This window comes from Ixodes scapularis, unplaced genomic scaffold (assembly GCF_016920785.2).
Source record: "Ixodes scapularis isolate PalLabHiFi unplaced genomic scaffold, ASM1692078v2 PGA_scaffold2__306_contigs__length_199485367, whole genome shotgun sequence".
Lineage (NCBI taxonomy): Eukaryota > Metazoa > Arthropoda > Arachnida > Ixodida > Ixodidae > Ixodes > Ixodes scapularis.
In genome coordinates, this window is record NW_024609857.1 from 4486668 (window position 1) to 4510273 (window position 23606).

The 23606-nt window shown below is 49.4% G+C and overlaps 1 protein-coding gene across 1 annotated transcript; it reads right to left on the minus strand.

The window, feature by feature from the left end:
- Positions 1-6336: 6336 nt before the first annotated feature.
- On the minus strand, positions 6337-15233 carry LOC120841789. The gene is made up of 7 exons (XM_040212767.3): positions 15170-15233; positions 15007-15104; positions 14840-14939; positions 14570-14731; positions 14397-14510; positions 13423-13540; positions 6337-6392 (listed from the first exon to the last, which is right to left on the minus strand). Exons 1-7 carry the CDS (start codon positions 15185-15187, stop codon positions 6337-6339), a joined length of 666 nt encoding a protein of 221 aa, XP_040068701.2. The 5' UTR covers positions 15188-15233.
- Between the last annotated feature and the right edge of the window lie 8373 nt (positions 15234-23606).

The following is a 23606-nucleotide window of genomic DNA, read 5'->3' on the forward strand; positions in this document are numbered from 1 at the left end:
CGCGCAACCCTGGCTCCCGTAGGGAGCCCATAGGGAGTATTCACTGGCGGCCATAGCTGTGTGCGCGAATGCAAAGGGCGTGTTGACGGCGAGCTTCCACAGTTCTTTTGCGACGTGCATTCCGCACCATCGAGAGTGCCGGTCTTAGCAGCCTATAGATGCGAGCTCGTTCTGAGCATGCGCTCTAAACAGCACCCACAAATACGGCGTCCAGTGAATACTCCCTATACAGGAACTCTAAACGAGAGGACACACTGCAAGCCATCTATTGGGTAGCAGTGTAAACTTGGCGGTCCGGCATATTTTCTATTTCTCTCGCGCATTCTCCTTTCTTTCTTGGCTCGAAAAACTTTTGTCAACGTTATAAACGAGCCTTTTTTTTTTTATAGGTATTATGCACATTTGACCTCGGAAATACCACAAAACCTTCGCTCCTGTGAAGTGCAGTTCCAGGGTCACCGGATAGATGGCGCCAGCGTGCCAGTGTATTTTCTCGTCCTAAGAAATTTTAAGAGGTTTTAACAAATCTCGTCTTTCTCGGTCGTACTCGGTTGCAAGAGTGTGAACGGGCTTTTAGTCCTGGTACACTTAAAAAACAACCGAAAACAGACATACCAACCCACATACACACGAGCGCAGAGGGGAACGTATAGTCCCCAAGTCAGAGACTAGGAATATCACCAATTACGAAAGACACTTAAATCAACAAGGGAAATCAAAAGCACAAAACAGAGACATAACCAGGGGTGAGAGCAAAAAGCAAATACTTGGATATCGTACTGACAAACATCAGTCCTTCAACCGATCAGTCCTTTTCTTGAAAGATGAAGTTTCGAACAGCGTTTCCAAACTTGCTCCCGCACTAGTTAAAAATATCAAGTGTATCAGAGTGACCGTTATAACACTCAGCCGACCTTCGGATCAGGTTTAGGTGGCTGAAATGTCGAGCGGTTAGAAAAGATGATTAAAGCCGTGTAGACACACGTGCAACTGAAAGGCCCACTTCGGACAGAAAGAAGCTGGGAGAGTTAATCAAGCCCTGCAGTGTCTTAAACAAAGAACAACCGCATCTCCACGTGGTGAGTGATGTTGATTGGGACGAAGCTCTGGTGGTGCTTGTCTGCGTAGACGCTGAGCCACAGCATGCCGAGCCTTTCGTTCGTTTTCATCCATGTCACGCTGCGGTCAAATGCTCAAATGCGCATACATTCTCTTTCTGACATGGATGAAAACGAACGAAAGGCTCGGCATGATGCGGCTCACCGTCTACGCAGACAAGCACCACCAGAGCTTCGCCCCAATCAACATCGTTCACCACGTGGAGATCCGGTTGTTGTTGTTGTTGTTGTTTTTGCCCTACACGAGCACGGGGGCACGTGCTCATGTGCTCGTGAGCACGTGAGCGCGTGAGCTCACAAGCAGGAGCACGTGCACCCGACGGCGGACGGACATACGGACATGGCTAGCCCCTAAGGAGCTTCGCCCCTAAAACAACAGATCTGCATTCACCCGACATTGCTGCAGGCTTAACAAGCCGACGAGTTGCGAGTTACCCTCTAACGTTTAAACAAGGAGCACCTTTCTCGAGGTAACGATACTTAAAGATAAAAATAAAATTGCTCAACAAATAAACTTTTTAGTTTTGAAAATGCCGTTCCAAACAGCCGTGGCGTACTCTGGCTGGGGTCTAACTAAGGAACAGTACAGCGTGAAAAAAGTGGACGGGCTTTTGAATTCCTTCGTTATGCGAGACGCGGCACCTGACATGCGCAATGTCGATTGACCCACTCTGGTAACTTGAGTGTCGAATCTCAGGGTTGATTTAAAAACAACACCAAGGGTCCCCAGTTCCCTTACACGTGACAGCAGTTCGCCATGATAACTATAGACCTTTCCAGAAAAGGGCTGCTCGCCGGTTTCATTTTCAGTGTTCGTGCGTATCGCGCGTGATTTGCTCGCTTTCCGAAGCAACGCACACGCGCGTGCTGAGCTGTGGAGATCGCACGCTGAGCTGTGGATTTGTAAACATTGGAAAGGTCTATATGGAAAACATACATACCGTGGGTCTTGCGTGAATGTGTCATTACTTTTGTTTTAGAATGATTCAACCGACGGCCATTGTCCAAACACCAATGACCGAAGGAATATGCGTCCTTCTGAAGCGTGCGGCAAATCTCTAAGGTCGATATTTTTTAGTAAAGTTTTATATCATCAGCGTACTGCAGAAATGAAGAGTTTAATATAACCTGAGAGACATCATTTACAAGGATATTGAAAAGGAGGGGGCTCAAGAAAGACCCCTGAGGCACTTCAGAGCTTGCCTTCTGCAAGGACGAGGTAATATTGTTAAACACGGACGTACGCTTGCATATTGGACAAATAATTTTTAACAAATTGTACACCAAACCACATACTCCGTAGGAGGAAAGTTTGTATAAGAGGATGTGGTTTTCTACGTCGAAGGCCTTACTCGGGTCGAAATAAAAAAAAAAAAAAAACGTCAGGCCGACATTTATTACAAACTACTTCAGATGCAGCAGTCGTAAAAGATACGAGATTGGCTGATGTCGATCTGCCGGACGTGAAGCCATGCTGAATAAGAATGATTATACTACGAAACTTGGAGGAGATGAATTAATATATGGCCATTTCAAAGAGTTTGGAAATAGAAGAAAGAAGGTAAATCGGGCTGTAATGAGGAACGTCACCACTATTTCCAGTTTACAGGACCAGAATGACCACTGCCATTTTCCAGTCGTCAGGGAATATTCCTGACGTCAAGGAGCTATTACAAATTCTACGGAGTATAGGCGTAAATACTTCATGATAACTCTTTAAAAAAAAGCTACAAACCTTCTTGAAAAAAAAAAAAGCGAATTAGAGGGGAATTTTGGCGTATTTGTATTCCGTGAATCTCACTATCACCTTCGTTTTCCTCCAATATGTAACCAAACGCCAGAAAACGCGAACAACCTCCGACTAGTCGTGACGTCACACTAGAATCTTGGGGCCGACAAGCGCGTGTCGCTCGTGTGGGCAGCGCGTGCAATTGCAAGCTTGCCAGGTGTATTTTCTGCACGGACACCAGTCGCGACGTCTTTCTGACCTTTTTGAAAATAACGAGAGTGCGCGTGCATAGCTTTAACAGGCGCCGAAAATGCCCGAGAACAGAGATTCCGAAAACTCCTAGTATGACGTCACGCCCTGTAAAGGAGGGGCTTCGACGCTACCTTAACAATTAATTTCTGCACCTTTCGTGCACAAAGTTGAAAAATAATCTCGGTTTTCGTGATCCTGGAGGCCGAATGAAGGCCATTGACGTGCTTTTTTTTTTTTCACAAATACAGGACCACTTGAGTTTCCCTTTCAAAATTTAATCGGGTATCCCGTCATGACGTGCAGACAATGTGAGTCTCATTTCTTAATACATAACCTAGCACACTTCTCACTGACAACAACAGAGCCTGATCGGTCACCAAACCAATCCCAGTGAGGCAATATAGTTGAGAAGAAGTTATTATTCTTATTATAGACTGAGACAAAGTGATCTGCAAACAACTCAGACATGCCCCATTCGCACTGTCGCTATGCTGATTCAAGACGACTTCGGACTCAATAGACTTCCCCAACTTCCAGGCTTGATTACCGAGTGTACGCGGCTCTTAATTAATTCAACGAAAAGCGCACTTTTAATGTTTCCAGTTGATGCTCAGCTAAACTTTGAACATAACGGACAGTGTTCTTTGCCTGGAATATCGTATTCCACCCCGTATATCCCGGCTCCAACTATTAACAGACGTACTCAGATATTTTTGACGTCGGCTTTCTAACCCCTGAGATTAAACGACAACTTCTTCGGACCCAAAGTTTGTCATTTCGGAGGGCCCCACTTCCATGAGTCAAATATGTGCAATCATTAGTACACCCTTTACAATTTTCGTTTCAAAAATTGGGCCATATAGATACGCAGCACAAACGGAAAGTTAGGATTGCGACGGCGATATATTTCACAGTTCTTTGAGGCATCCTCCACTTTATGATTGCAGGGATGTTTCGGGATTACGTTCATTCTTTTATGTACTTCCTTCTAATCGCAACCGATGGGTCAGTGGCGAATGATACATGAGGCGTTGGAATCGACATCCCAAGCCTGGGTGACGCTTTTCTTTACGCTTATCCGACTCTACTCCGATCTATAAAAGCGGAATTTTTTACCATTGTCCTGGCACTGAAAAAAAATACCATCAAATATTTCGAAGATCCTCATACTCATGCACCGATTCCAAATCTGCATACGATTCGCTGGCTGGAGCTCACCTCTATCTTAAGTACTTTTGTGCTCTTGTGCCGACGCATATTAGGGAACTTGGGTACCTTGCCGTTATAGGTGTTCCTGAAAATAAAAACTGCCTGGCACGGGATTCACTGGCATGTCCTGTCATTGAGGCTTTCCCTCTACTTCCCTTTGTGCTGAGTGCACGGTTCCGCAGATACCCCACGCTCACATAGAACAAAAATATTATTCTCTACATTATTCCTGATTCCATGCATCTCAAATATTCGTGGAACGCTGGTCGCTGTGAATCCCGAAAATGCGAAACAACGTAACACGTTTACGATGCCGAGTCCCGAATCTTAGCTTTTTTTTCCCACCGAGTTGGTTTCTCCGCTTCACTCCTATGCCCATATTGCAAAACTCATGAAACTCTAGACCCTTACTTTGGACCCTTTCGTAGTCACTGGTTCTTTGAAAAGTAACATTTGTCATGTATTAACCGTTATAGTAATTGGGTTCAGCGGCTGCCACAGAGTAGTACGTCTCTAATCTGGACACTTGGCGAAAATGTTGGCGAGGAATCCGGCGACCGTGATTAGCCGACACCGAGCGTCACCTTGGTGCCGTCTGAGCACGGCACTCGAATTCCTCGCAAACTTTTTACCGAAGTGTCCAAATCAGAGTCCCGGAGGAGAGTCCAATTACTCACCAATCGTCTTCAGTGCACGAGGGCGTATAACAGACTTGAGTTGAGCTATGCTCCGTTTCATACTATGCTCCGTTTCAAAGCTACCGGCGCGAGCGCGTGGCTTCATCCATGCTTTCGTTTGCGCGAGAGCGCGTGCAAATGATCAACGAGATCAAACCCCGAGCTCGTGCCAGCAGCTTTGACAGCGTTGTATATTAAGTATGAAACGGAGGATAGTTGATGCGTGATATTAGGAGAGGGCCAGCTTGAATTTAAGAAAGGAAAACGTGAGAGTACAGAGATAGGAAAAAAAAATAAGAGATATCGCTGCACTAACAACTATGCTTTTAATACTTCTCCCTTTTCGTGTACCTCAACTACAGGGTGAAACAAGAAGACGCCAGGCTCTTTAAATCGACTGGAAAATTCGGTTTCTTAACCTATCGCGCTACGACTTTGTGCAGCGTTGCCCACAGATGGTGCATTTTTTTTTTTTTTTGTAAAATTTGCGAAGAGTGAATTTACCTGAGGAAAAAGTAAAGAAAGAAAAAGGCTTAGCTCCTATGGAAACCCAGCGACGCCACCCGTTTGCAAACAACACGGCGCCGTTTCGCACGGGAGACAAGAGATGGCGCAACAAACGCCGCGACGCCAACTGCCGCCAACGAACAAGCAGACGACGCCGAGAGCCGGCCCTTTTGCAGACAAGGAACTGCAGTTCCTTGCTGTTACCGCGCCTGTCTTTTTTGTTTCTGCGACTGTCGCCGCCTGCGGAACGCGCGCCGCTTTTGAGTTGAAAAGATCGCCTGCTAAAAAGGCCTGCTCTCGGCGCCGTATGCTCGTTCGTTGGCGCTGCGTTGGCGGCGTTTGTTGCGCCAACTCTTGTGTCCCGTGCAAAACGGCGCCGTGTTGTTTGCAGACCGGTGGCGTCGCTGTGTTTCCATAGGAGCTAAGCCTTTTTCTTCTTTACTTTTTCCTTAGGTGAATTCGCTCTTTGCAAATTTTACGAAAAAAATGCACCATCTGTGGGCAACGCTGCACAAAGTCGTAGCGCGATAGGTGAAGAAACCGAATTTTCCGGTCGATTTAAAGAGCCTGGCGTCTCTTTGTTTCACCCTGTATGTGCTTTTTTGTGTCATTTTTGGCCGCCACAGATCCGAACTTGCGGGTGCCTCGCTTAAAGCTCAAAATGCTCAACTACTCTGATTTGTAGGTTTACTCTTTTTACGCATCCTGAGCAGCAGCAGTGCGCTCTTCCGTTCATTTAATAAGGCACGTTTATTTTGAAACTGTTACTGTACACAGGGCTTGTTTTTCTCAGTGTCCGCTTGGGACAGCGCCGCTTGGAGCGCAGCCGAAATCCACTGGCCGTTCAGACGTCGACGGGCTGGGCACGAACCGTGGCGCCTTCCCCATGCACCGCCGAATCTGCGCATACGTCCAGAGCGGATCCCACTCGGCGTTAGAGTGTTAGCCGTAGACATCTTTAAGCATGACGCCCTCTGGTAAAACTACGCTCCATCTCGCAAGTTTTCTTAGGTGCAAACTATACTCCGTTTCATACTTAGTATATAGAGGCTTTGCAGCGGTTGTGCGTGGGCGCCGCCATAACCGACCTTCAGTTTTTGTTTCCTCTTATTCCGTTCAGTTCACTTGGTCATTACCGCAACAGACCAGGTCTTTGCCATCTAAGATTCTATAATGTCCTTCTCCCCAGCATTGACCTTTGTGGAGGCTCGTCAACACCCGCCACAGTGGCTCGACATCTCGGTTAGACAAGAGAAGGTCAGCAATGGCGGCTGTAATCTGGCGCGTGTGTAAAGCGTCTATGGACCTTTCCAGAAAAGGGCTGCTGGCCGGTTTCATTTTCAGTGTTCGTGCGTATCGCGCGTGATTTGCTCGCTTTCCGAAGCGACGCACACGCGCGTGCTGAGCTGTGGAGATCGCACGCTGAGCTGTGGATTTGTAAACATTGGAAAGGTCTATACAACGCCATCAAAGCTACTGGCGCGAGAGCGTGGCTTCATCTATGGTTTCGTTGGCGCGAGAACGCGTCCAAATGACCTGCGACATCAAACATGATGCTAACGCCAGCAGCTTTGACAGCGTTGTACACTAAGTATGAAAAAACGTATAGGGGATATTCACTGAACGCCATATTTGAGAGCGGTTATTAGAGCTCATGCTCAGAACGAGCCAAGACCGGCAATCTTTGGGGTGCTGAGTGCACGTTGCAGAAGAACCGCGGAAGCTCGCCGTCAGCACGCGCTCAGCAGCCCCGCACACAGCTATAGCCGTCAGTGAATACTTTCCATATTTGGGCAAATGCGTTGTTTACACACATCTTCGGGCACGGAAGGGCGATCGGTGGCCGAGAGGGAAAGCGCACACCAGCTCGGAGCACGTGGAGCGAAAGCTCGCGCTGCAGAACCCAGGGGCTCAATCCCCGCCCCCGCCCGCTTCGATGTGGATGAGCATCGTACCGGCGTGCGGTCGTGCATCCCTACTGCGTGGTGCACGTTAAAGACCCAAGGCTAGCGGTTGACCAACTACACGCTGTCTAAATATCGCCACGACCCAAATTATTCGGGCACGGAAGGCGCTTTCGAAAGTTACCTGATCAAGCGTGTAGATTCGCAAGCGCTGAAGACCACTTACGAGAAAGCGTCAATACGCTGTTTCCAAACAAGAGCGCGTTTTCCCCCACCAGCACTGCGTGTGCGCAGAGTCAATCGTCTGCGCATTCACAGTACGGACAGCAAGGCCACCACAGTGAATTGCTCTCAATGTTACTAGAGTCGGTGACAGGTGCTCAGTTTCCAATTTAACAGAGTGCAGATCTCCTCCTCTCCGACGCCCGCTCTGCTAAACTGCAAACAGGTGGAAGGAGTTTCCCCTCGACTCTTGGTCTCTAAAGGGGTATCCACACGAAGGAGAAATCCGCCCCTTTCCTCCGCGGAGCGCGCATCACGTGAGACACACGTCATCCCTTTTTGACGCCTCGCGCCGCCGTTCTCCTCCGTGGCGGAGGGGCGGAGGCTTCGTGCTGTCAGCACGAAAGCTCCCAGGTGCACGCGGCGGAGCCGGGGACGGAGTTTCCTGGACTGTTGACGTCACGACATCCGTCCGCGGAGTTCTCCTTCGTGTGGATACCGCTTTAATGGGGTATCCACACGAAGGAGAACTCCGCGGACGGAGCTCGTGACGTCAACAACCCGGGAAACTCCGTCCCCGGCTCCGCCGCGTGCACCTGGGGCTTTCGTGCTGATGGAATTAAGCCTCCGCGCCTCCGCCACGGAGGAGAACTGGGAGAACGGCGCCGCGAGGCGTCAAAAAGGGATGACGTATGTCTCACGTGCTGCGCGCTCCGCGGAGGAAAGGAGCGGATTTCTCCTTCGTGTGGATACCCCATAATGGGGTATCCACACGAAGGAGAAATCCGTCCTTTTCCTCCGCGGAGCGCGCATCACGTGCGACATACGTCATTCCTTTTTGACGCCTCGTGGCGCGTTCTCCTCCGTGGCGGAGGCGCGGAGGCTTCGTGCTGTAAGCACGAAATCTCCGCAGGTGCACGCGGCGGAGCCGGTGACGGAGTTTGCCGGGTTGTTGACGTCACGACATCCGTCCGCGGAGTTCTCCTTCGTGTGGATACCCCTTCCGACTGTAGATTAGCTCAGTCAGGGAAGTCCTCACAGACGCCGCTTCCACGAGCAGCACCCCCGACGGGCCAACTCCCGCAGAGCCGTCTATTGGGAGAGTTTGGCCATACATTGGTTTGAAAAGGCGAGCATCTCGGGGCCGACCACAGGCCTAGAAACAGCCCCAAGCTGTGGTCGTGAGCCTTAAATATGGGACACGACTAACTTAAGCCATTTTAGCGTCACTAGAGTGAAAAGGTATAACTCTCGGTGACTGAAAACTTGGCGCATGTGAGGTTTTCGTCACGTCCATATTCAACGGGTGAAAGAAAGAACGTGCACTCCAAACCAGGGCCGACTTGCTCGAAACAGCGCCTGAACTGAGACTGGGGGAAAGGAAGCACTGGCAAAGCCAGCGCATGAGCTGAGCGGGACTCACTCCGCGCCTCGAGACGCTCGCGCGCTCCAGCCTTTACCGCTCATCAGTGCTGGAAGCAGATCCGCGTTCGCAACCGTTCTATGAAGATCCAGTACAATTGCACGCGCACTCGATGTCATCGAGTGCGCGTGAAATTGTACTGGATCTTTTTACAACCGCATTCACAACCACTTTGCGAACGCGGATGCGCTTAGTGTGAATGGGCAGTTACGCTGTTTTCTTTCAGCCAGTCTCAGCTGAGCCGCTGTTCTATCAAGCCGGCCCAGAGCAAACTGTCACCGAGACGCCGAGGTTGAACGCTTCTATTTCACGCTTTAGATGTCGTTTGCAATATTGTGACGTCGCGGTTTGTTGATTGGTCGACGCTGTGTCACCCTTTTAGTTTACGCTCCAACCGCGGGGGCAGTATTTGGCGCTGGCGGTGGCCTTTGCTCCACCTGGACTCCCTGCGTTTGACGCGCCACCGTTTTGGGGACGGCTGCTAGGTCAACAGGAGTGTATTCTATGGAATACGTATGTTTGGAAGCACTGCGCCTAGGCGGCGTTTTATCGTGCTCCCGGGGGAATGAAGCTCTCGGCTACTTCCGTTCGGTCACTGATCTTTATGACGTACGTCCGGTCCGGCGTGGCCAGACGTCATGTTGTTTCAAATAAATATGATTCGTGTAATCTTTAACGTTAAATAAAGGCGAGGTTATTTCGAAGGTACGAATAGCTTTGACGGTCGTTATCGTACCATTCTTTTTCTCTATTTTAAAGTGTTTGGGCGCGCTTTCGTTCTGTCCGAACTCGCGCCTCGAGATGCGCTGGCCGCTGGCGCTGGGAAGTCGTTGGACCGTCAGAACGGTCGAAAGACGCGGGTCGCGAGATGTTTCGCTTCTGGGAGGACTGGGCCGCGGGAGGTTCGAGCGAAAGCCACTTTCTTTCCTTCTTCGTGGAAACTCGTTGTTTTTGGAATGCGGTTAAGCACAGAGTTTCGTCATCGCCACACCACCTGCTCTGCCAACGGGGGAACAATAGCTGCCGAAAGCCGGGACTCAAATGGTTTCGACTTCCAACGGACGACAGGTACGCTGTTTGCTCGTAACGGCAGAACTTAACTGTCGCGTTGCTAGTGAACATTAATTGTTTTATTTTCGCAATAGCTGCAATAGTTTCGAATTATAAAAAGAGATCTATCAATCTTCAGGATTCCGGAGATCCAAATCACTCGCCGCGAGAAATACGTGTCAGTGTCAGACAACTGGACACTTTTATCTAATATCAAGATCGAGCATATGTTCACTTCAAAATATCGTAAACCTGTTCCAGTTAGCTGCTTATTTGGGAAAGTTGTCAGCGATTCACGGTTCTGTTCCCGAGGAGTGAAAACGAACCTCGATTTTTTTCATGAACTGGGGATGAGCGATGAGCTATCCGTCGTTTAGAAACCACGCACTTCTGAGTTAAAGTGATACTATTAAAAAGTAAGTGATACTATTAAAAACTAATACAGGTTCATGATGAAGACGTAATGCCAATGAGCTGAGCTTTTGTTTTCTAAGCTCATTGTTTAGCTTGCTTCAGTTGCAAGACACCATCGTGGGTCTTTATTTAATCCAACATGTGTAATCCAGTTCGAAATGATAGTCAATTCAGCGTGGAGGCATTTAACTCAAGGAGGAAAAAAAATTTAAAAAATAATTAAACGTTTACAGTTCACTGCAACGGGCGAATGGACTTTTTCCAAATACCGACGGCACCAGGCGGCGGCTGCACGAACTAAAAATCGAGAAAGTGACCTACATCCGCTACCAATCGATAATGGGAGCTACGCTACCAGTCGCTTCGCTCTCTGAGCTGCGTCCCGTGCCCAACGCGACTTTAAAGAGGGAAATCCGTAGCGTCCACACAAACGTTGCGCTTTTCTTTCCGTCCACTTTCTTTTTTTGTGTAACACAATTATATATATGCCGCAATTACGTGTTCCACTCGTCGATCTACAGCCTCATTCCGAATTTCTTCGATTTTTCGTGCCGACTTCCACCGCTTGGCATCGGGCGCTCGCGCGTGCGCAGAACGCTTCTCGAAAAAGATCCATTAGAGCGCAGCTCTTAAGAAGGAGGAGGAGGAGGGGAGGGTACGGAGCGGAAGGGTCACCTGTGACCCTCCCGCTCCGTACCCTCTCTTACCCGTATGGGGCTTTGGGCTCGTCAAGCCTGAGGCTTTTTTCCCTTCTGTCCCTCCAATTCATTTGGAAAATAATGTTATTATTAGTATTACTTTATGACTACACATTACGTGTGCCGTCACGAGGGCAAAATTTCCCTCCTATTTTAGCGAAAAAATTTCCCCGCTAAATTTCCACAGCCGTTTTTTCCCCCTTTCCGGCGAGAGCGCCGAACGGCGTTCCCGCCGGGGGAGGGGGATTTCGGACCAGTTTTGGACCCAGATCGCTGCGGAGGACCCGAAACGCGTCGGAAGACGATGTTCAACGTCTCCGTAATTGACGGAAGACGGTGGGCGACGGAGTCCCACCCCAACGAGGGAAGACCAATCCCAAAAAAGGAAACTTTCACTCAATCTGGCGGATTCTCAAAAGTTGGGTGACCATGGACACGGCCGCGAGAGAGGGGATTTACCGTGCCGTGCCGTGCAACGATGAAGCCAACATTGTAAACGAAAAACAAGTAAAATGAAAAAAAAAAGGCGCTGCCCTAGGGTTTCGGTTTTGGTTTCGCTGCATCGCCATGTCGACTTGAGCAGAGCATTTGGGCGCCAGGGGATTCAAGTGTCGCTGCTGACTTCGATGCAAGGTTTACCAGCTCGCGTCCTATGGGCGGTATAGTCTAGTGCAGGGTGTAAGATAGACAGGTGGGGAAACGGCCCATGGAAACCTACCGCAGCGCCGTGACCGGATTGTGTACTCGTCTGCTTGCGAGTACCCCCGATTTGCGACAGATGGCGCTGCGGCGAGAAGAAAAAAATTGGAATCGAATTTGCGTGGAACTTTATGGGAGAGTGCGCAAAATAAACCGAGAGCACGACAGTCCTCCATTGAAAATCCACGAGAAACCTTCTCCGTCAGTTTAGCAGGTCGCCACCGTTCGCCCACCAGGAGTGAGAGTTCGCGGTGCTCCACATAGATGGCGCCACAGAAAAAGAGAAAACCGAGGGGGACACAATCCGGTCGCTCATTTGGCTCTCGTTTCCCCACCTGTCTATCTTACACCCTGGTCTAGTGTCTACTCTTTTCCACGGGCGCCGCCATGTTTGTTCATCCTGACGCCATGACACAGTAGGGAGTCAGCGCTTTTTGCAAGACTCCGTTTTAGAGCGCAGCTCTTAGGCGCCCGTTTCCACGTTGAGCGGCGTCGCCGTCGCCGTCGGCGTCGGCGTAACTGCGCGAGCTTCATTATGGGACGTTTTCCCGCTAACTTTAGCGGAGAAATTTGTCTGCTATATTTAGCGGTAAATTTTCCCGTTAAAGTTAACGGGAAAATTTTCTCGCTAACTTTAAAGGGTTAAGTTTTCCCACTAAATTTAGCGGGGATATTGACGTCACGTGACCTCAACACCAATTTAGTTTCCCCGCTAAATTTAGAGGAGAAAATTACGTCACGATTTTGTGTCACGTCACCCATGAACAAATTCAGCGGCAGCAGGAGAGGAGGAGGAAAGGAGGAGGAGAAGGGAAGGAGGAGGGGAGAGGAGGAGAGAGCGAGGAGGAGTGGAGGGTATGGAGGAGGAGTATGGGCATACCCTCCCTTCCGTACCCTCCCCTCCTCCTCAAGAGCTGCGCTCTAGTTTCGCATTACAGGGATTTGTAAACGTGTTTCATTCCTTTTTTTTTTACTTTTGCACATATTGTAGTTTATGAACGTCAGAAATGCATAGTCACGATTCCCCAAAAACAACACCTACTCCAAGAAGGCTGTAAAAAAAACAAAAATCATATCTTATGCGCAGCCCCTCTCTTCACAAGGGGCTGCGTTTGAGATTATTATTTGGCGTTGTTATCGCTGCCTGCTAGGATTTCGGACATTAGTCTATGGGCAGTCTCACTACTCTGGTGGTCCACTGAAGACACAGTTTTTAAGTGAAAACCTATAAGTGGCGCTCCAACAATGGGAGGCGGACTGAGGGGGCTGACAGGGAGGGGGGGAGGAGTACCCCCTTTGCGAGAGTTCTACGACGGAACTAATGTAGTGACGTTGGCTTGTGTTTACAAATACCGCGAGGTGACATGGGCACAAAACACAGCAGAATCTACATGCGCGGGCGCGTACAATATGCCATGGTGAAAACGATCGTGATCACAGGTGAGCGCAGTCTAAGTCGAGATGAGCCTGAATAAAGTTTTACTTGACAGAGAATAAGTACGGGAATCATCATAACTCACCGAGTGCCATGCGAATGTCCACTAGCCTGGCAAAAGGTTGCGTGCAGGACGTCGAGTCCAACTCCGTGTGGAAGGCAGCCACACACAGTGAGGGGTGAAGCGTCTTGAGAAAGAGTACCTGCGAGGACACCGAACACGTTGCCACCACATCGGGGCCCTTCATTTGCCTTTCTCGAGTCAATAAAGCGCTTCTGCGTATTCTTTTTTTTAAAGAGTAGCGGTTCAGAGGCAAATACAAAAACACTTCTTTCCAGTGTCTTTTTGTTTTAGTCTTCTATGAATTCTAGTGCTCTTTACACATGTCCGCACTGTTCAAAGTGAATACCAAAAACTTTTAGCCATTCCACTCTGGTGAAGGAAGACCAGCGAAGCTGTACTATGATGGGACGACCTCAAGCACGACTTCTTGGACGACCTCAAAGACGACGTCTAAGGACGACGCCTAGGACGACCTCAAGGACGATGTGTAGGAAGGCCTCAAGGGCGACTTCTAAGACGACCTCGAGGACGACGTCTAGATGACGACCTCAGGGACGACATCTAGGACGACCTCAAGAACAACGCCTAGGACGGCCTCAGGTACGACATCTAGGACTACCTCAAGGACGACTTCTACGACGATTTCGAAGACGACGTCTAGAACGACCTCAAGGACGAATTCTAGGACGACATCTAGGACGACGCCTAGAGAAATTCAGGTTGGAAAGGTTGTCGCCGTCTATGAGCAAGGCCGGCAAGCCGATTGTCTGGTTGCCGCCGTCGCTCAGAGATGGCGGTAGCTGTCCAGAGTTTTGTGTCGAAATTTCTTTGCGGAGGACACGATCCTGGGGAAACTAGCCCTTAACAGCTCCGCTGTAAAAGAGTTATTCCTACTATTTGCCTCAAAGAACAAATTGGTAGTCCTAGCCAGTGGGCAGAGCGCGCCTCTGGGGTCGAGTCAATGGCCCTTGCAAACATAACGAGCGGATCGTCACCTTGGACAAGAGCACGCCTTCCTTCTCGAAGGTGTAGAGCACATCTCCGCTTCGCAAAGAGGCACTCATCCAGTTCATGTCAAAGACGGTCCTCGAGCTCGGCAGAGAGCACACCTGCGACAAAGAGGAGGCCCGCGAAGTGGCGCTTGCGGACCACAATCACCGCCCCTTACCTCAGAGTAGCCGGCGAGGGACTCGGCGCCACACTGAGCTCCCAGTGACAGCCTCTCGGGGCTGGCATTAAACTTTAAGACCGCCAGGTTAAGTGTCACGCAGAACGTTTTGTTCCCACTTCCTTTTTCCATCAACTCTTTGGTCCGGAGAAGAGATGACGTCTAGGGGAAAATAAATGGATGAATGAATGCGTAAATTCAAGTAAACCCTTTTAATCGGGTGGTGGCTTGCGCCCCCTCGCGCCCTCGCGCTTTTCCCGGGAAACTCACTAAGGAAGCTGTTTGACTGGATACGGATGGAAACTGTATCTTGCAGGAGCCGTCGTTGTTGGGCATGTGATAGTCCGCGTAGACAAAAACATCCGCGAGCCTGAACAAAAGTAATACAAATTATTATACTTGCGCCACTGTCACACTGTCTGTTAAGATCGACTTACTGGACCAATTCCGCGTGGAAAAGCTCGCTTCCCGAAGCCACGGCTATAATTAACTGGAATGGCTGACCTGTTGAACTGCTCAGAGAGTCCTTGAGGTCCTGCGGCACAAAAGAAAAAAACAGAGTGCATATCTGGGTGGGTGTCCGACCTCGGTGGAGCCTACCTTGAGGATACTGTACATCAGCAGTTCTTGCCGTGCGGACAAGCCACCGATAAGCACGGCCACACCTTGCACGTCATTACGTTCCAGCCAACCGGGAACAGACTCTATTAGGAGAGCGCCGGCCTTCACGTCGTTCGTGTACGTCGACACGAGCGTATGTGAGTTTACTTCAATGGCCAACGGCGTGTTCGTTCGCTGGGCGGGCAGGAGAGACTGCCAGGCATCTGGAAGCACGAAACTCGCCATTAACGCTGGGGACAATGTGGCAGACCTTCGTCTTACCCAGTATAGACGAAATGGCCTCGACAGAGTGAAACTTTTGTCGAGAAAGGACTACGTAGTCGCACGCATCGCTAGGGAAGTCATTGAGGACCTCTGATGAGGGTTCCACAAAACAAACCAACGTATCTGCAAAAAGAGAAAAAGACCTATAAATAATTTCACCATTATCGGCTCTTCAACGCGCAGCCCAGATATCTCACTCCGAGTGCCGAGACTTGGACGAGTCTCTTTGTCTTTCGTGCCTGGCGAAAGAAAAGCATAGCTCAGTTTTCGAAAGTTCATCTCGGGTAGACGATTCACTTACGGCATTTCTCGAGCAGTCCAGCCAGGTTCTTAAGCCGAGAGTAGGCACGTCGACCGGGACACTTGCCCCTCGAGTCTTCCAAGTCGGCGTTTACGGCCGCAGCACAGCCGCCAGGAACAGCGTTCAGGTACGCCGTCATCTGGAGAGCAAACAAAAACTATTGGTTTAAAGCCAGTCATTTGAGGAGTCAAGTCGCCCACCTTCTTTGCAATGGTGTCCTCGTCTTCAAAGATCTGTATCCAGCTGCTGTTTCTTCTGTACGACGTCACCCAGTTGGCGTCCGACAGAGTCATTGTGCTCTCGCTGCGACAGGTCTGTAAACAAGCAGCGTGGTATCCCAGGCTCGTTCCTCGAGTGAGCTCAACGTACCCGCGCGTAGGTTTCAAGTCTCGTGCTGATGCAGCTGTCTCCGATCACGGCCCTCGAAGACTTCGTTTCAAAGCCAAAAACAGCCAAGTTCACGGAAAGGCAGACGGCGGCTTTGTGCCTCGCTGGCGCTTGAGATATGAGCTGCGTAGCATCAATTACTTTCATGTATATTCAAAAGCGTTTAACGGAAGCATTTCGTTCGTAGGGCTTACAAAGTTGATAAGGTCTTTATATTTCGGGAGCTCCGAGGAGGGCGAAACAACGGTGCACTTTGCTCCATGCAAAGTAGGGTGCGTGAAGAATACTAACAGGTCGACGTGACTGCAGTGAAAGTAATAATTGAGAGTACCTTAGAGGCTCAACTCCTTGAAGAGAATTATGCCACGAATAACTGACGAACTTCCCCCAACGGCAGTTTGGTTTGCGTGCGACGTAGCAGCCACCGTGCTGATGCCACGCGCAGAGAAAAGGCCGCTGGGAAATCCGTCGATATTTCGCGGGATATTCGTCTGATTGAGTGCAGCTTTTACGTTTATCGCTCAGCGTCCTTACCTGACCAGACGTTTTAGAATTGCAGGGTCAAACTGTCTGTAGTGCACCCCGGCCAGCAACCGGAGCGGCGAAGCTCTCCTACGGTAGTAGCTCGACATGCCCTGAAAACGGAAACCGGTTCATCCGATAGATTAGGTATGAAAATGCGAAAAGGTCTCAGTAAACGTACGAATTGCGAGAGCCTATGAGAAATTTAGGTTTTTTTATTTCAAATCTGATAAACCAATGTTCTTCCCGTTCTTTTTAATAAGGCAGACATACAAATTGAGCGGCATAGATCCTCAGGAAACTCGTCAACCCTGCCGAGTTGCCCGAAATGAAATCAGTCGGCGTTATTTAAGGAAGTCTCGAAAAGATACATCGAGGCTTGTACGTGCGACCGCACGAGACGCAATATTCGCAAGCTCATGCGCCAGCTCTGGCAATGGTTAGATCCGCGAGTGTTTATATGAGGCGCCACTCATTTTGTTCTCACAAATCCTTCCCATGATACCCCCGAAAAAGTGTCGAACCAAAATGTTTATGGGTTCGGTTCAAGTACGGGTTTACAGCTTTCGGTTCAGTTCCGGTTCAATTTCGGGAAGTCAAGCCGGTTCGAACCGGTTTGAACTGCTAAATTGATAATATATATCCCGCGTTGTTTTGGCTATAGGCACTATTTCCACGTTTGAAACGGGCAACTACACTCTCTAGTTTTAAAGCGATAGCCTCATGGGCGACACTTTTGAGAGATTTCGTCCTTGTGCCGCGTCCTCGCCGCGCGCGTGAAACATGGAAGACCCTTTTTTCTTTTCCTAATCCTCGCACCGTCGAATGCACAAGCACTTTGTAGAACCAGATATCAAACTCCGTCCTACCGGACCCCGCCCACCACCATTGTCAACAAAACCACGTGATCCCCGTCCAATCACCACGTGAAGCCTGAACCGCTCCGCACTCCAGCGGCTAGAGGCGGAGTGCTAGGGAGTGCTTTGAGAGGGAGGGGCGCCTTCGAAAGAACCAGCCGATCAGGTCACCGCACTCTCTTTCCACCACCCGATCTGGCGCGCACTAGAAAGAGCGCTCGAGAGCGCGCAGAAAGAACCACGCGAATTCGCCATCAGTAATTCACACCGTACACTTGGCGAGTTTCCGGAAGTGGGGAGCTACCTCGAGGTACTGGTCGAGCAGTGCGAGGTCCTCGTCAGGAGCAGCGAACACGGCCATGCCGCCCAGACCGGCTTTGAGCAAGCTGACGCTGAGCCGGCGCGCAGGAGCTTCGCTGAGGGCTCCGCCAGCGAAGAGGCCGGACAGGGCCGATGGCACCGTGGCCACGACGGCCGGCGTCCGTGTCCGGGCGCACAGCTTCAGGAAGGACGCGAACCTGGAGCCTACCGAGCGATCGTCGCCAACGAAAATGGAATGCCAAGCACACAGCCCTCGAAGCACAGACCTTGGCGCCCACGCGAACAATATAAAGTCCACCACTCGATCTTGTGGGAACATATGCGACGCCTGCAGTCCCCACAAGCTTCATCGTCTTTCTAGTCCCCACCCCTGCCCGTTTCAATCTAGATGAGCATCGTACCGGCGTGCGGTCGTGTATCACTACTGCGTGGTGCACGTCAAAGAGCAGTTGCACTTCACTGGCTAAATCACCCATCTACAGCTGAGAGACAAGTCGCCCGTTGAGGCAGACGAAATTCTAGGCTGTATAAACATACACACACCCCAATTTTTTTTTGTCGTCTCTCGACTGGCTGGAGTTGAGAGACTGAGACCTACTTTGCGCTTCAATGTGGATTAATCGGGGCGAGAAATTTTGGTATCGCCGCCTCGTGGAGTTTTTTCACAACCCAGAGCGAGGATACCTCAACTTCCTCTGCTTGTACAAGCAGGGTGCAATGCCCAGCTTCAGTGCACTATGAGAATTGATATTGTAAGCATAAATCCACCGAGTAAATTCGAAATATACGCGGATGACACGAGCCTTTTCCTTTCTGGTGAGACTGGCGACGAGCTTATCAACTGCGCAAAAGTGACCATAACAGCGGTGCAAGTATGGCTCTCAGAGAACGCGCTAAACATCAATGCGAGTAAGACGAAGGCAATCATCTTTCGGCCTAAAAACAAGAATGTTTCTACAACTGAGACCCTGTCTTAAATGCAAAGGATATAGATATTGCAGATAATTTTAAGAGTTTAGGCATAAATTTCAATCAGTACTCATTTTGGAAAAATCATGTAAATGATTTACGCACTACAATGTCAAAGGTCACTGGATTAGTCTTTCGTAACCGTTTTATTCTACCAAGAAATGTTAAGCTTCTTGTATACCAGATTTTATTTCTTTCACACTTGAATTATTTTTATCTAGTTTGGGGTACAACCCCACGAACAAATCTACAAAAAATACTCGAATGGCAGAAAAAAATGTATATATGTGTGTGTGCGTTTCATTAAGAACGCTTCTTACGACTCTAGCACCCTTGGCCTGTTCATAAAAAGTAGTTTACTTTCTGTTTATAACGTGTACAAGCACAGATTTGCGATCAGTTTTAAGTTAAATAACAAAAGAAATGGGGATAGCTTAATAAACCATGCGGAGCTAAAATGACATGCAACTTCCTAACCAACTCGGTCGGCGGAACATTGGACTGTGCCACTGTGTCACAACAACTATTCAATGCAAGCACTCAAATACACACTTCTTACTATATTGAATACCCTAATAAAAAATAACATTGATATTATTTCTATTGCAATTCAGGAATTATACGAAGTGAACTAATGTGGGGCGAAAACGAATGAACCGATTCATAATACCTGTTTGATTTTGTATTTTACCTCGTTATGTCGGTTTTCTCAGTAATTTTCGCTGTTGCTTTGTTTTGACTTCTGTATAAGCCACTAGAAAGGAGGAAGGGGCTGCGTCAAGCTGTTCTTACAACTTTTGTTCCTTGTTTCCTTTATTTATGTATCGAAATGGAAAATAAAGTTTCTTTTTTAATAAAACCTCACCGCGTGAGTAGCACGTGCACTACCTATAGTGAGAAGACCAGAAGTGCCCCTAGCGAGCTTCTCACTGCGTATTGGCGACGTGCGTAATCGAAAGTGTCGCTGTGGTCGGCCTTCGACGATTGGACGAAAGCTGACTATGACGTCAGCAAAAGTTTTGTCATCGACTGAAATGAGAGTAATGTACGAATTGGAGTTTTGATGGTGTTGCCAGTCTTGGTTCCTGAGCGCAATTATTTCAAGCTGCCACCATGCTCATTACAAACACCACCAAACTTGTTCGGAAGGTAATGACGTCACGAGAGGGAATCTTAGGACGGCACCACTAAAACATCTCGCCGCTAATAGTGCCTAGATGTGCGCTTCGTTGAGGGCACGGTGTAAGATAATGTGGTTTAGGGTGATGATATGCGACCAATTTGTTCCGAATGGTTTTCCTACGACGCAGATAGTCTCATATGGCCGGCCCTCTTTCCGGTTCTCACTCTTGAGGCGGATCCAGAACACGCGAAGGCCCTCCCAACGCTGATGCGAAGACATTGGAGGCACCCTAGTCTGGACCAAAGTTTCTTCAACAACACAGTATTAAAACACGATAGCTGTTCAGGCTCCTGCTGTCCGCTACAGTGCACCCTCTGAGGCTCCTGCGTGTATCAGCGCCGGCACCCTCTTATAGCTTCTGTCCGTGACGTCACGACCAGGACTCGCCTCGGCGTGATATCAAGAGTTGCGATCCAGGCATCATTAGTTGCGAGCGACAAGCAAAACTGTGTGTGCAAAACACAAGGTGGAAGCTCGAAGCTGTTCTTAAACTGTCCAAGTGAACAGTCTGACATTATTTCGTCCAGGAAATTCAGCCCACTCGAGACGTCATATTGAGCGTTTGGCCAATCGAGGACAGCAAAGCCGACCACAGCGACACTTTTGGCCACGCACGTCGCCAATAATTCCCCGCAGTGGGACACCGACACGACTCTTCCTTGAGTCGGCGAGGAAAAAAGGACTAGGGGAACCGGGCCTTTGTCCGCAAGGCTGACTGACCAGAAAGAGGAAGGACGTCCGGCGGCGTCGCTTGTTCGGCGTCCAGGCGACGCGTGAACACCAGGTAGCTGCAGAGGTGCGCGGGAAACCTGTCCAGATGGATGGCCGCGGGCGACAGCACGCACACCAGGGCCCCTGCAAGCAGACGCGCCGGTCGGCCTAAGGCGCCCCCGTCGAGCGGGAAGTCTCACTCACGGGAGCTGGGAGGCTGCGCCGCGCCGGTCGACGCAACGTCGTCTGCAAACAAGGAGCCAGTTGGGCTGTTGTGCGCCGGCTCGCGGAAGAGCGCCAGAGCGGAGCTTGGTTTTGTTGCTGAGCTGACCACGGCAGCTGTCGTGCTACGGTGACTGGAACGCGTCTCCGGCTCATGTGTTTGGCCAACAACACAGTCCGATCACACTGTCTGAATGGCGCAGCCTCGCTGTGCTAGCTATAGGCCTCCTGATCTCAGGCTTCGAGCAAACGGAGGCGCCCTCTTTTGGTTAGTACAAGCTCACCTGATTGGGCCTCGCATTACTTGTAATTCCCTTACTGTTTCTTTTTTACTTCTTTTTACTTATTTGTTGTGCCGAAGTTAAAAAGCCAAGCACTTCTTGACGTCAAAAAGCAAAACATTCTTGACAGACAAAAAGTGACAAAAGGTGACGTCAAAAAGCAAAGCACTTTTTGAGGCCCGAAATCGGCTATATCCAACGCCATAGAAGAATTGAAGTGCGGTATTCATGCGTCCACCGCTAGGGTACACGTCTCCTACCTCTGGGTGGCGAGGTCAAATAAAACTTGCATTGGGACGCTTTTTTTTTAATTTAGAACGCGTGAAACGGCGTCTTTTAGCAAAAAGATAAAAATAGACAGTCACAAAAAAATAACTGCAGAAACGTAGCGAATATATGAAAACTGTAACCGACCACCGTACGCGGCAAGTTAGTTAATCTGTTCACAATTTGACTGCTTCGATTGGTTATGTTTCACATCTTTGCTGCGTTTCTGTCGGTTTCTTTCTTTTGTTTTGTCTGAGTAAAGTTTTATCAGTTGTATTTATGACAACTTCTCCTTCAAGTCCGTTAGCGCTCCGACGTCGGCCCGAACAAAAAGCAAGAAGTCCTCTTCAACTCCTGCCAGCACCTGGAACCATCTTCCACGATGTCCTCAGGACCACTACGCTAGACACCCTCGAAGGTGCCCATTATAAAAAAGCCTTTCGCTCTCTACTCCGCCTTTCAGCAACCTGAGGGAGAGTAAGAACGCGTTATCGAAACGCGACTTAAAAATGCTTCATTTTGCTCGCGAAGTGCACTGCTCAAAACTTGAGAGCTACAGGCCCATAGCGTGAAGCGTCTCTTCGGTGCTTGCTGTGTACTGAGGTTTTGTGCTGGTACACTCGGGGCAGGACAACATCGCGTGCACCGCATGTTCATGCAGGAACACGCACTTTTACGCCGAGCCTTCTCCGGTGGAACTCCACTTGTTATCAGGTCTAGTTCTAGTAATGCTATTGGCACATCATTATGGAAATTACCCTAAACTGCGGGGAGGACACATATTTAACGGCGGATTTTTTTTCTTCGTCTGTACTTAGCAGTACTTGTCGGTTAAAGTCGGCGGGTATTTTTCGTTCATAAATGCGTATCAAGAAAGACAAGAGCTTTTTCGCGTCTCACTGCAAGACATGCTACAAATTCGCGAGACAAGGATCTAAACTTGCTTCATTTCATGTTCGCAATTATTCCAATATTTTTTTTCTGAAGAGAACATCGCGCTTGGACCAAGACTCAAACACTTCAGCCTGAAATAATGGTTTGTAAAGTACCTAAACAAAACAAATCTTCGGTATTTTATTTACGCGATCTACGGAGAGGTTATCGAACTCGCAAGAGATCGTCGGAATGTCAGAAAAGGATCCTGTCCCCTCTATCCTGCTGAACGCCTCATGTACCTCTCGACGAAGCTCTCGGCTAAAATTAAGGGTCCAAATCCTAGGGACCATTGCCGGTCTACCCACCCAAAGGGTCGCTTTGTTGGTGAATGCCGGTATCTTTTCCGGCGGCTAAAGTAGACGCGGGAGGAATTCTCGGCTCATGGGACAGCGTCACCTCCTCTTGGCTCCGTTGTCCAGGCTAGCGTGGCTAGAGTGCAGCAGCTCAGCACTCCTTCGAAAGCACGTCGTCTGGCATCTCATCGGCACTCTCTCGCGCGATACAAACTCTCAACGACTCGGCGCGCTCGCGTAAGGAGCTTGCAGTTTTAGAGCAATCTGGAAGCTGAGTTAGCCTCGACTACAAAAGAGTTGACGCCGAGATAGACAGATGGCTGCCGTAGTTCCGCCCTCGCTTTGAGTTTGAAATTACAATTCCGCACGCAGAAAACGGGGGAAGGGGCTGGAGATGATAAAGCGGATTTTCGTACGTTAGGAGCGGCAGGTAATGTTATTTCTGCGCACGCGAAATGTTAGTGCGCCCGTGGCATCGACAGTGACGCTTTCCAGCTTCCGGAGCCCGGACGGAAAGTTGACAATATTGAACTTTTTCGGGCAGACGAGGCCGGATTTCGCAGTAGCCAATTGGGGAAAGTCGGTCTTCCCTCCTCGCCCTCATCCCCATCCTTGCAGGGAGCGCGGGGGAGGGGTCGCTGCACCTATCATTTCTTGGGAACCCTACAAAAGGACAAAATGAGGCTTAAAACACACATGCAAAGAAAAAAAATTTTTTTTTAAACAGGCTAGATGGAAAAAGAATATTATAAAACGAATTTACAACGAAGAAAGAAAAAAATTTAGAGCTAAATTTACGGCGCTATACGATTTCGTAGTTTGCGCCCGCGGAGCCGCCGCTGGTCACGTGGTAGGCTCACGCGCCGCCGCGCTGCGTCGCCGCCGCCGTACGCTGAGCGTTG